The following is a 13,282-nucleotide window of genomic DNA, read 5'->3' on the forward strand; positions in this document are numbered from 1 at the left end:
TTATTTAATCTACTTTGGGTAGACAAAAAGCACATACTAGCAATGGTGCTGCAGTAGAAAACAGGAATACTATCAAGGTGTCAAAATACATGCTGCTTCAGGCACACATTAATATTATCCTGTATAACCTATCACAGCTGATTCAAGATGTGGGCAATTAGCCTCAGGTGATGTCAGCAAAAGAAATTTGCTTAGGAATGCCAGATAGCCCAAAGAGAAATACAGTCTTCTATAAAAATCAGCATACAAGAAAGTTTTCCCTCCTCATGACAAGAAGTGATTTAACACTGAAGCCAGGGTTAACAGAGGATAACACAAAAGCAACACATGAAACAGTATCTCTTTTCTGATGACTGGCATCCAACTTATTTTGAAGTGTCTAATTCCACTTGAATGTATGATATTACACATTTCTAATACATGAAAAAAAATCAGCAAGCTCCTCATCAGTATTTCTCTCCTGACACATATGATTTTCTCTGGAAACTGTCTGAAGACTATCTTGCCCCCGGGTGATCGAATCATGCATAATAACTTTTCAGTGGAGAGGTATCTTTGTATAACTTATTTCCTCTATTTCTTGGAATAAAATGTCCCTCCTGTCCCTCCACAAACTCCTAAACATGTCAAAATGAGTTAGCATAACTCAGTTACCACTTTACAGTGTGGTCAGATAGAGAAGTTTTGAATTACCTTGCAAGCATTTTAAACATACTGTGGAACTGTTATATGATACATAATGTGTGGAAAATCAAACTTTTATTGAAACAAATTAAAAGAGCACAGCTATATAGTTGGCAGCTCTTTCAACTATAACCCAGGCTCCCTTCATTGTTGTCCACAAGAAGCAATCAAATCTGCTTTTTTGAAAAACACTAATTAATCTATTGCCAAGCAGGTATGATGCAATATGCCTGTTGCCTTATGACAAATTCACATTCCGACCTTACTTTGCTCCTGGAAGAACTAGTAGTTCTCAAAGGATCCAAATAAATGGAACAAAACAGAAGAAACCCACAGTTGCAGACCCACTAGACTAATTTCATGGCTGACCTCACTTGGGCACTGCAGTTAACGTAGGGACAAGTTGGACAACATAGCTTGCACAACAGTTTGCTAACTCTACCTACCTGACCTCCTCTGGCTTTCAGGCTGTCATTATTTACATTGCTGAAGACCAGCTCCTGATAGTGTCCAACCATCTCATCTATACCTGTAGAGTAAGCCTCAACCAAAATAACTTTACCAAGTGTTTTTGTGGATAATTAAGGCTTGGCAGAAGTTACCAAGCCTCCAGCCTTCTGTGTGATATACGAGCCAAGTAGAGGATACCAGAGTTCTGGAGGGGTGCCAAATCCTAAACACCACATTAGCAAGAAATTATGTTTCAGGTATGACTCAAAGCCTGGAAAAACACATTTCCATCTCAAGTATCAGACCTCAAAAATGCATGAGCTTTCATTCCGAAACCAGGCAAAGCGCATGGTAACATAGCACCATCCAGTCCACCTACAAAATATTTAATTTAAGCAGTTGGATGTCATTTCACCATATTTTCTCCTGGTATTTACAGAAAGATCACTGCCTGTTCCTCTTTTATAGAGCTGATAGCTTAAGACAGGAATCAGTTCTTAACATTTAATTTGACAGGTTTTCAGCACAGCTCACTAAAGCTTTTCCTGTTGGGAGACAACAGTAAATTCATCCTTTGTACTAACACAATAAAAGCAACTAATACTGTAACAAAACAAGAAGTCCCATGACGATATTTCTCTGTCACACACTTAAAACACCTGTTAAATGCCTACATATGAAGTTCCACCTTAACCCCCCAGAAACTAGAAAAACTCTCAGAGACTCAGTAATCCAGAAAATAGAAAATTCAGTAATTACATTTCAAAACCAAACTCTTTCAATTTCACAGGAAAACTCTTTCTCTATAAAGATGACAATTACTCTGTGCCATTTGGCACTTGGTCTCTACCTTTACACGCTTTGAGGGGAAGTGTGACACTCAGTGACAAACATCTGAGTGATATTTAGAGTGGTGAAAACAGCAGCCCTACCATACCCAAGAACCACAGCAATTCAGATAAGCATCAGAAATACCACCCCAGCTTTTCAGATTTTATGTCAGTAATATCAAAGTGTAAAGAAAAGTGATGCTTTTTATATCACTTAACAGTTAATTTTGCACTAAGCTTAAAATAACCTGAACAGCTTCCATTTTATATATTAAGTGCTGTAAATATTCATTAACAATTAGTTTGCTTGTGTGAGGTATAATAATCCATTTCTGAAATTCAGTTTGTGCAAATCTTATTGACCAGGTTTAAGAATGCATAAACCCTCACCACAGTATTCAGACTGCTTTTACCAGGTGAAATGAATTTTCCATAGGCAAACATTATTAAAAATGGACTGAGAAACATATTCAGTTAAGATTAGAGGGAGAAGGGGAGTGAAAAAACAAAACCACGGAACTCACTTGACTGTAACTCGATTGGACAAATCCTGAAGATCTCCTGGATGAAAAAGCTGAGCTTCTTTCAGTCCAATATTTTCGCAAGCTTTCAGAAAAACATTTATATTATCCTGCGAAGAGAAGTAGAAAGCAGTTGCTTAGTTAAAAGCACTAAGCAGGTTTTGCAAGATGATTAGTGCGAGCCACTAAATGTCAAAGCCCAGCTCATGGAAATAATAATAAAAAAAGCAAATCTTCTAGATCATAAATACAGGTCGTTTCTCATATACACATGCAGGTTGTGATCTTAGCGACTGACTGGTACGTTAAAGATTACCTGGCATAAAGCAGCGGCTAGCCAGTAGGCAGCAATCTCCACTTTGATGTCAGCTCTGTTCAGCAAACAAACGCCCCCTTTCTAGCTTTGCACGACAAGCCTCACCTCTTGCCTTTAAAAATAACTCCAGCTACTGACATTCACCACCCAGAAACTCTTGGCAGGGGAGGAAGAGGAGGAACATGCTGTTTCTATGATTACAGACCGATTATGGAATACTGCACCTGGAATCTGGGTTTGGTTGCTGAGCAAGCTCCTGAGAGACAGCAACCAAACTGTATTCAGCCCTGCTGCTTCCTCACTTATGGGTTTTGCTCTCCTTCTCGATCCTCCCCCTTTCTCTCCACCCCCCTCCCTTGTAACACCAACATAGAACAAACTGTAGGTACAGTGTATTGCAGCACCCATTTGCTGCACCTGTTACAGATCAACTGACCTGCAATAGCAGGATACAGGGAAAAAAAGAAGAAAAAGCAGACTCCAGTGATACATAGAGAGATTATACAAGTTGTGATCTCTTTCCACTTCAAAAACAATAGGCAATAAGCAAGAAATTCCTTCTCGTTAACATGGAATGCTATCAACAACAAAAGAATTTGCCCTCTTGCACACTTCTCAGTTTGGTTGAACGCCACAGGAAAAGGTACACAGAGTTACTTAATTCATAAACCACATACAGCCATGTCATTCAGAGGGTTTGTAAAGTCAAGGTACTTTTATGAGTTTCACAGTATGAAAGAGCTCCACATCAGCAATTTCACACACTTGAAACGCCCCCCCAACCTTTTTTCTTAATTTATTTATTTTTAAGACATATCCTCACTGGATATAACAATATAATTTAAAATAAAAATAACAAAAACACAAAGTGACAGCTGTTTCAAATACAGACTTATATATATGTTTTTACTTTAAGTAAAACAAACCCAACCTTCTGTTTTGAAGCTCCCCAGGATTCTAGTATTTCTTATCTGTCTGCAAACATGGTTTCATTCAAGGAAAATATTTGAACAAGGTATTCCCCATGCAGGCTGCAGGCTCTGCGTTACCACATCTGAATGATCCCAGCTGACTCCCAGCCCACCAGTGCTGCGCCCCACGGTCTGACATGTGATGTGCTCCAGTGGGGGCTATTCTGCTGGAGATGGAGGGGAGGAGAGAAGCGACTTGACAATGACAGCGGGGGACATGACATGGTGGCACATCAGCAGAAGCAACAGGGAACAATACAGGACAGGTAACCTCACCTCTGCACCAGCTCCTGCAGTACGCAGAAGGCTGCCTACACATGTGGCCAAGGTAGAGCTTTGTGCTGGGGGGTGTAACCTAATGGGGGACACTTCCTTTTCCTTCCAATCTTCTTTACACCTTCAAGGAAAGCTAGCTAGATGTACCATTTTTATTCAAGTGTCACCTTGGTACCAACACCTCAAAAACTTGAAAATGCACAATTTCCTTCATATGGGAGAGGCCACTAATTATGGTCTAACTGCAAGTTCCAAAATAGTGTGCTCTGATGGGTCTACCAGTTGCCAAAACACAGAGCAGCCTCCCATACTGATGGCTTATGCCAACCGAACTGCAGAGAATGAGTCTATTGTGAAGACCAACAAGGAAGAAGAGTCAGATTTAGAAAAAACAAATGCTGACTACACCCCAAGTGTAATAAAAACAGAAGTACTTGCTCATCAGTGATGGCTCAGCTGTACAACAACCAAATTGTTGGCATATGAGAGAATGAAGTTTGGAGGTGTTGTAGCAATTAAACCTATCAAACATGAACTTCCTAATAAGTCATATATGGCACTTAGAGTGCATGGAAAAAAAGGAAGAGGGAAATTTTAAAAAGTAAAAAATAAGAAGAGAAAAAATACAGCCAGTTCTGGCACTCACCTGTGTGCAGTCTAGAACACAGCTGAAAGTCTTCCTTTCCACAGTTCCCAAACCAGCAATTTGATCATGCTTACCATCTCTCAGGTGACTGTCCCAGCTGCAAACCCTCTTATGGCTAGGGCCTGGGATTCATACCCAAGCAGAAAATCACCCAGAAGTCTGTTGCTTGAGTTTGGATATTGACCCAAAAAAGCGTACCTTCAACTAATCAGTACTTCTAGATAATGTGCTTGTAGTTATTCTTGACCATCCCTAATTATCATAGTAGATCACTGAAGCTACAAGTCTCGAAACAGCTAGCAGACATTTTAAAGTTTAACAGAATAATGAACCTGAAAATGAATTTTAAGCAGTACCACAGAAATAAGCAGAAAAAAAAAAAAAAAATGACAAGCTGTCAACAATTAGATTCATCATTGGAAATGTGAACAGGAACATTGTTCTGTGATTAATGTGCTCAAATATAGCAACCATCACGCTATTCCTTTTACCAAGTCATGGAATATAACAATCATTAGTCTTATTATAATTACCTCTTCAGCTTCAAAGGCTGTAGTGCAATCTTAATCTCATCATACTTAGTGCACACACACACACAGAAAGATACATTTTTTAAAAAAATCAGACCTCAAATCTGGAGAAACACAACATACCAGATCTATTTATTGGTGACCACAAGACATCCATGCAGCATGCTTGAGAAAAATGGTTTTCATGACTGTATCCCTACGCCCCTTCTGCCAGCAAGATGCTCCCAATCTCTGTACATCAGGGCAGAGCATCTAATTTTAAGAAAGATTTAAATCAGCAGAATTGCAAAGAAAAAGGAGTGGAATAGTAAGGAAAAAGACAAGGAACCTATACAATAAGCAGAGAATATGAGAGCTTGATTTGGGTATGACAAGAAAATCACAGAGTCATAGAATGATTTGGTTTGGAAGGGAAGATGATCACTTTGAAGATCACCTAGTTTCAACCCCTCGGCCATGGGTAGGGATACCTCCCACCAGACCAGCCCCATCAAGCCTGGCCTTGAACACCTCCAGGGATGGGGCATCCATAGCTCCTCTGGGCAACCTTTGCCAGTGCTTTACCACTCTGAGTCAAGAATTTCTTCTTAATGGCAAATCCAGATCTATCCTCTTTTAGTTTATAGCCATCCCTCCTCGCCCTATCACCACATGCCCTGAAAAAGATACCCTCCCCAGCTTCCCTGTAGGCCCCCTTTATGTATTGGAAGGCTGCTATAAGGTCTATGCCAAGGATAGCATCAAATCATAGAATATCCTGAGTAGGAAGGGATCCACTAGCATCATCAATTCCAAACCCTGCTTGTGCAAGTCCAAGTAGATGACATCAGTTGCTCTTTCCCTATCCACCAATGCTGTAACCCCATTGTAGAAGGCCACTAGATCTGTCAGACACAATCTACCCTTAGTGAAGCCATGTTAGCTATAACTAATCGCCCCCTTATATTCCATGTGCCTTTTCATAGGTTTTTTTGCATAGTTTTCCAAGAGAATTTTCTCCATGGTCTCTCCACGCACAGAAGTGAGACTGACTGGCCTGTAGGTCCCTGGGTCTACAAAGCATGAGAAACAACACTGTTGCCACCTACATGCACAAGGGGAGTAACAGCAAAGGGAAGAAAAGACCTGACCAGCCCCAAGACATTGTGTCACACAGACACACAAACAGACCAAAAGACTAAATACATTCAGGGACAGGGTAAACAAACAAACAAAAAAAGTTTCTGACTTTTAAAAGAGGAGTGTTCTGAACTAATGGGAAGAAAGGAGACAAAAATCACCTAGATGTTTTCAGTATGGAGCTTTATCAATGCATAACCATGAGCATCTAAAGTTGGAATTAGCATCACACAATTACACTTCTTAAATCCTAACAAAAATAAAGCCTGAAGTGTTAACCACAAAATTCAAGTGCAATTCGTTTTGGGTATGTTATTACTTTTTCTAAGTGTTTCAGTGGGGAGGTCAGAAGGAGATTGGGAGGACAGGTTGTGTGTTTTTTCCCTAGACTATCTATGTACATGAGGAAACAGTATAGCATTTCAGATGCTCCAAGCACAACTTCAGTTTCCCACAAGCAGTACAGACTTACATTAAAAGCACACCGCAAAACGCTGACTAGGTATAGCTATTACCGTTTAGCATTTCATTTTTCCCGCAAACTTCAAAGTAAACCGCACCCCAAACCTCTGCAAAGTTGTAACACGAGAGAGACCCAGCCTGCAGTGGGAAGCAGGTCATCCACGAGCTGGCATTTAAACCCTGCAGTTCGGAGGAATGACAAACGTTACCACACACTTTCAGGCATGCACCTGCCTCTCTGGTCCTCACGGGGAATCACACAACATAGAACCTGCCCTCCGCCTGTTACCAAGGCATCCCCATCTAACCAACATTGAAAACAAGAAAAGATGGCATGCCAGTATAATGAACAGCCTTTGTCTTCACCTGTGCTTCACTTTCACATAGATAAAATGCTGGTAAGACTGTGGTCCATGCCCTCCCTCTGATGTCCTAGCAGAGCAGGGCTGCCTTCCTTGCTCCTGCATACTCACTGACAGAAGGAGATGAAAGAGCTGGAGCTTTCCCAGAGTGCTCCTTCCCTACTGTTTTTTGCTGGGCCTCAGCCCTGCTTCTTCTCCTAGTCAAAGGGCAGAAGGGCTGTGCCAGAGCCCTCTAGCTCCAGCAGAAGAATAGGGTTGGAAAGGCAAGGTTTCTGGACCAACAGTGGTATCCTGGGCTGCTCATTTCCATCTCTACCCTCCAGAATGTAAAGAACCTGTCACTGTATAAGAAAACATGAGAACGTGGACAAATTTCTTTAAAAATAATATTAATTCTAAAAGGGGGATCACAAATGACAGTGGTGCTGTGTTTGCACCTGTGGTCAGCTCCAGACATCTACATGGTAAGAGTTTGAGATAAAATGATGCAGCACTATGAATACAGACATACAGCACTGGTGGTGGTGGGGAAGTACACAGGCTCCTAAAGATCTTAAAAAAAAAAAAAAAAAGTTTTCATTGAAAAAAATAGCGTGAGCAACAGGGAATTGAAGATAAAGAAAAGATGAAAAAGGATCAAGGAAGAGGTGGCCTTAAGTAGAAAAAAAAAAAAAAAACTGAGAAAGGAAGCATAGTGAGTAAAATATTTTTAAAAATAAACATTTCCTTTCACTGTGGTCTTGCATTGTTACATGATAGGAAGAGGTCTCCATATAAGGATGTGCAACCACCATATTGTTTTGGCTATACATACAATGCAAGATCACACTAAATTCAGCTTGCATATATGAGTTGCAATTTAATTAAAAAATAAATCCCTCATTATCATGATTATCTGGGTGAGGCAAGAATATTAATTTAAAGAAGCGTGTAAATACATTTGCTTTCTTTAGGGTGCAGTCATGTTGTGTGGTAAGCCTGTCATCTCCTTAGTTAACTGTTTCTCTGAAGCTCTACACATGCACTAAAACACAGTGAGATCTTGCATGCATACAAGTTATGGCACATCTTTTGATTCAGCTGGCACCTGGGAGAAAAACACTTTAATTAACATGGTGTTTTTCTGGGCTGGATAGGCCAATAAACAAAAGCAGTCCTTCATGTAGTCTTATGCAAAATACCTACCACTTCACTTATAGCTCTTATTTCTTTTGTCATTCAAGTTTTTATTGTTGTTGGGGTTAGATTTTAGGGTTGTTTTGTATTTTTTCTTTGCAGAGGGTGATGGGGAAGGAAGGGAACAGAATTTCATACCAGCACCCTATGCTCTCAGTAGCATGGAACAGATTTGCACTGAAATGTTACAGCATCATCCAGACTGATTTGGTGCCAGAAGTTGTTTTCAATTTCCAGGCTCCCAAGTAGGAGGAAAAGAAAAAGAAGAAATAATAAAAAACACCAACCACTACCTACAGAGCCTAGAAACAAAGAACTTTTGACATTTTAGGAAGAGAGAGTGATATATTTTTTCGGCTAACAACTTCTGAAGAACCAACTGAATAGCCCATGTTTAACAGATATGTTTCTTAGTATTATGTTTATGGAAACATTTGGAGTAATCTTGAAAGCTTATGCTGTATCTCCTTCATGAGAAAACCTTCTTGACATCTGCATTCCCTCAAGAAAGGAAATTTTTCTATGACAAAAAGAGGGTGGGTTTTGGTTGTTTTTAGGATATCATACAATTTTCATATACGCAGCATCTTAGTAGCCACTAAAGCTGGCTCAAATCAGTATAATACAGAATTTAGAGCTGTGTTTTGCAACAGCATCACAACACAGCTACATGTTGTTTATGTTCAGAGGTGGGGTAAAGGAAGAAACCTGCAAAAGGATCTTGTTCAACGAGTTGGGTGACCTGTTCTTCCTTGGAGCTATGTTTCGATTATTAGCACTTGTTGTGGGTGTGGGGGGTGGTAACAGGGGTGAGGGGGTAAAGCAGAGAATGGGGTTGAACCTTGTGGTCTGACCACAGGCCTGGGAGCAAGGAACTACAATTAACACCTTGGCCTTGCACGGCAGACTGCTGAGTACCTGCCACCTGTTCGTCCCATCTACAAAATGTGATGGCCCGAGCTATTACAGCTCTTGCTATTTCCACAGAAGGCTGCTAACGGGTTCAGTCTTGAACTGGAAGTAGGAGGAGGGGGTGGAATAGCTAAACTACTTTTTCCCTTCCTGGTACCAAGGTTTAAAAAATAAAAAATAAAAAAATCCTGCAAGCCTAATTAAATTTAAAATGACCTCAGGGCTTCTGTTCTGTAAATTATCCCACCTATAGCAGCATGCATGGAGCACTACATTGGCCAAAGATCTGAAACAGTGCTAATTGCTTTGCCACTCCCCTCTGTGTGCCCTCCACTGTTTTTCCATATAATGTAGAATAATAAAATCGCGAAAAATATTATTATTCTTGACAGACAAGTCTTCCCTACTGCTTAGCTCTGTGCACGATTAGGGATACAAGCAACAAACTCTCCAAAGATTTAAAGACTCCTTCCCAGCCTTCCCCTCAAAACCCTTGTGCTCATGCTGCCAGAATGCTGGCATGAACTGTCTGTTCCAAGCATCAATGATTTCAAATCACAATCAAGAAGTATAATATTCCTCTTTGCTGTTGCAGTTCACTCACCTACAGCTGTTGCAGTAGGTCTCAGTAGAGTTTAACTATTATGGAAACCACCTTTTGAAACAGCCTTAGAAAATAACCACTTTGGTTTCAGACAAAAAGGCCCATCCATCCCAAAATCTCTAACTGTAAATGTGATGATAGCAGCTGGTTATGGACACATAAAATATGAGGAGTGCGATGAAAGACCTTCCCCCAGCTTCATTTCTCAGCCCCGGCACTCCCCATCACTCTGGATAACAGCCAGCAGAAGACCTGCTCTACCCAGTTCACCTCAAATGTCTGCAACCTCTTGCAGCATTGAGCTCCACGAGTTATTTCCAACAGTAGCAATGCATGTTGTTGTTTAACCTTAATCTCAACAACAACAACGACAACACTAATTTTCTTTTTGGAGGTAGGACTTCCACATTCCTAGTGTTCTACATGCTTGACACAGGAAGGGACCAGCTGTACTCAAGGACTTGAAGTCCCTTCCAGGCCTACTCCATCTCTATCATGTTGCAGTGTAAACTTCACTAAGGCAATATAGCAACAGTACATACTCCAAATGAATACTTCAGTGATAAGAGGAATTGACAAGTCATAAAGGGCAGGTGTGTTTCAGGGATGTCACTGTTACCAAATAAGGTAAACTACAGAGGCGAAGGGCAAAAGTACAACACTTTGACACCCTGGGCAGACAGACATTTCCAGTTAGGAGAGCTCTGTGAAGTTCTCGGCTGAATCCCATTTTGGGAAATACAAAGGGAATTCAATTTGGGGGGACAATATAAAGGGAATTTAACTCAGTAACAGTCACATTGACTATAAAGCAAATATAGGCTCAAAAATTTGGTATGGGATAGCATCCCAGGCTATTTCCTTGTTTAGACAAGCCTTAACTTTCCCACCACTTACACACAATCCAATCAAAGTCAAATAAATAAATAAATAAAGTGATGTACTTTTCTCTCTGAACAACTTAGAGAAAGCAGATTTTACAAGCAAAGTGTGTAAGAACACTCTAATGCCAAGTTATCCCACTATGCAGAGTTGGGATGACAGTAATCCTCTTAAAGGTGAAACTCCCCTGAAGCCTAATGACTAATAAAATAAGAACTCTTGTTCTCGAAACATTGAAAGTTTTGGCAGAGCTTGCTTTTCCTTTTTGCCCCTCCCCCATGTGTTGTTGTTTCTTTTTTTTTTAATATACATGTTTTTGTTCACACACGTTAACCATTTGATATAAATGAAATTCAGCCCCACTGGTTGCCCAGAGGACTTGAAATAGAGGAAATTCCTCAGATCCTCAGTTCACATAGTTCCTGATTTTCACCTATGATTTAGTACTTGGTCTTAAAAATAAAATTGGAAGCTCCCTTTAACTTTGCCTTCTTCAGCAGCCAGCCAGCCATATTTTGTTTCCCCAAAAGGAGCAGCATCCTACCACCTTTTTTTTTTTTTTTTTATAATGAAACCTGTGTGTTAGGTGTTGGCACAATGTTTACTAGCTTTTACACACATTACTAGAGGGTGATTCAGCACAGGCACATGGGTGCAGAGGTGTTCAGACAGGCGTTGAGAGATGTGGTATGAGGAGTGTGTACCAAACAGAACAATGAGTAACACAGATATACAACTCCAACACTGATACCACAAAAAAAAAAAATAAAAAAATCACTGCTACAATTAACATCTAGTTTCTTTGGAAATTGATGTGTGGTGTTTAAAATTCAGAGCAGTAAATATCTGACAAGACAGAGAAAAGCACTGTAGTGCCTGCCCTATGAAGATTCAACACTGAAACACTGAAATACACTTTCTACTGCAAGAAGTCTCAAACCTGCATTTCTTTGGCAAAGGTGGAAGAAATCAGATTATAAATGTCACCAGTTTAATTTAAGGTGTGTACCTTTTCTACATGGTTAACATTTCTTTCCAGTTCGGAAGGAATGTTTCTTTACAAACACAGAAACAGTCATCAGATATTTGAGGAAATAAAAATAGCATGCAAGTGACAGAGTACACAGAAAGCATACCACAGACTACAGCTGACTGAGTTGAGAAATTGAAGTTTTTTTGCAGTTTATTTGACAACCATATTTACATATTTTGTTAGGTGCTGGCAAGTTGAGGGAAAATTGGTCATACTTGTTTGGAGCTTTAGTTTAGAGCTGAAGGAGGGACGAAATTTTCCCCATTAGAAAATTCTTGAAGCCAGTAATATTATTTTACTTTTTAAAAATTCTTAACTAACTAATTAGCATTTTGACATCTCTTCCTAGTAACTCATTGGACACATCAGCTTGGAAGATACAGTCCCATTTAAAACCTTCCAAAATACAATCTCCAATTCACAGAGATGAACCAATATGCACAGCCCTTACCACCCCTTGATAAGATTTCAGGGCTAGCAGTTGAACTACCATTTCTTGGTGTGTGTGCTTTGGGGTCTTCAACCAAATAATTTCTCCCCATTTACATCTTTCTGGATACATTTCACTTTATCTTCACCTCCCAAAACTCTGCCAGTTTATTACAGCAGCTGGGTTTCATTCTGCCTGATAGAAGTTTTGAGCAGCTACTAAAAATGTCACAAAGAGTTTGCATCAACCTCCCCTTTCTCCACACCCTACATTTCAAAGTGTTTAGGCAGCAACAGAAAACAATTAAAGGAAATTCATAGCTAAGGCTGAAACATGCCATATGTTTTCAAGCAGAAGGGCACAAAACATCAGTAAACCACTGCAGTGATTACATACTCCCACTATCAGTCATTGAAAAACTATAGAACAATATCATCCCCAACTATTAATAACCATACTTCCTTTCTAGTATACAACCCTCTTTTCTTAATTGTCTAACAAGGGTATTTTCACACAAACCATGTTTCTCTTTCCCATTAGAGAGCAGAAGGAATACAAAAAATGATTTATAGTTCCATGTACTTCTCATTGTTCCTGACATTTAATTTATAGTTTTAACTTCTCTCTACTCACCGCAAACATGCTTTGTTTTGTTGTATAGCTTTAGAGAATTGAAGAATCATAAATTGCATCCCTGTCCTGACCTTCTTGGTTGATTTCAGGAAGGCCATTGAAACTCCTCTGCCCATGCTCTGCACGCTTGAGGTGTAGAATTGAAACAATGGTAAGTACCCTCTCATGAAGTATTTTGAGACCTAACATTTCAAAAGCTTTTTAAATACAAATGTAAAGGTTTCCTTAAATACTTAAGCAATAGTGATCAGGTTTCTAAAAACATCAGTCAATTTATAGATTGACAGCATTTTCATTCCAGTGTGTGTTTTCCATTATTCTCCAAATTTGAGGTAATCTGTTTGAGTTTGAAGTAAAGGTAACTAACGTGTCTGATTTTTACATTGGAAATACACATGCTAATTTCCAATCACATTTTATCATAGTGCTGAAAAAAATTCACTAA

At 39.7% G+C, this 13,282-nt stretch overlaps 1 protein-coding gene across 21 annotated transcripts in view; it reads right to left on the minus strand.

Moving 5' to 3' along the window:
- The window catches only part of LMO7 (LIM domain 7), a 130,336-nt gene that overhangs the window by 70,577 nt on the left and 46,477 nt on the right, over nt 1–13,282 (minus strand). For all 21 annotated transcript variants that reach the window (XM_035320429.1, XM_035320400.1, XM_035320540.1 and 18 more), the window contains one exon: nt 2,489–2,595. In XM_035320429.1, the coding sequence (XP_035176320.1) occupies nt 2,489–2,595 (107 nt within the window). Of the gene's footprint in view, nt 1–2,488; nt 2,596–13,282 lie in introns of those variants that run through there.

This window comes from Oxyura jamaicensis, chromosome 1 (genome assembly GCF_011077185.1).
Source record: "Oxyura jamaicensis isolate SHBP4307 breed ruddy duck chromosome 1, BPBGC_Ojam_1.0, whole genome shotgun sequence".
Classification (NCBI taxonomy): domain Eukaryota; kingdom Metazoa; phylum Chordata; class Aves; order Anseriformes; family Anatidae; genus Oxyura; species Oxyura jamaicensis.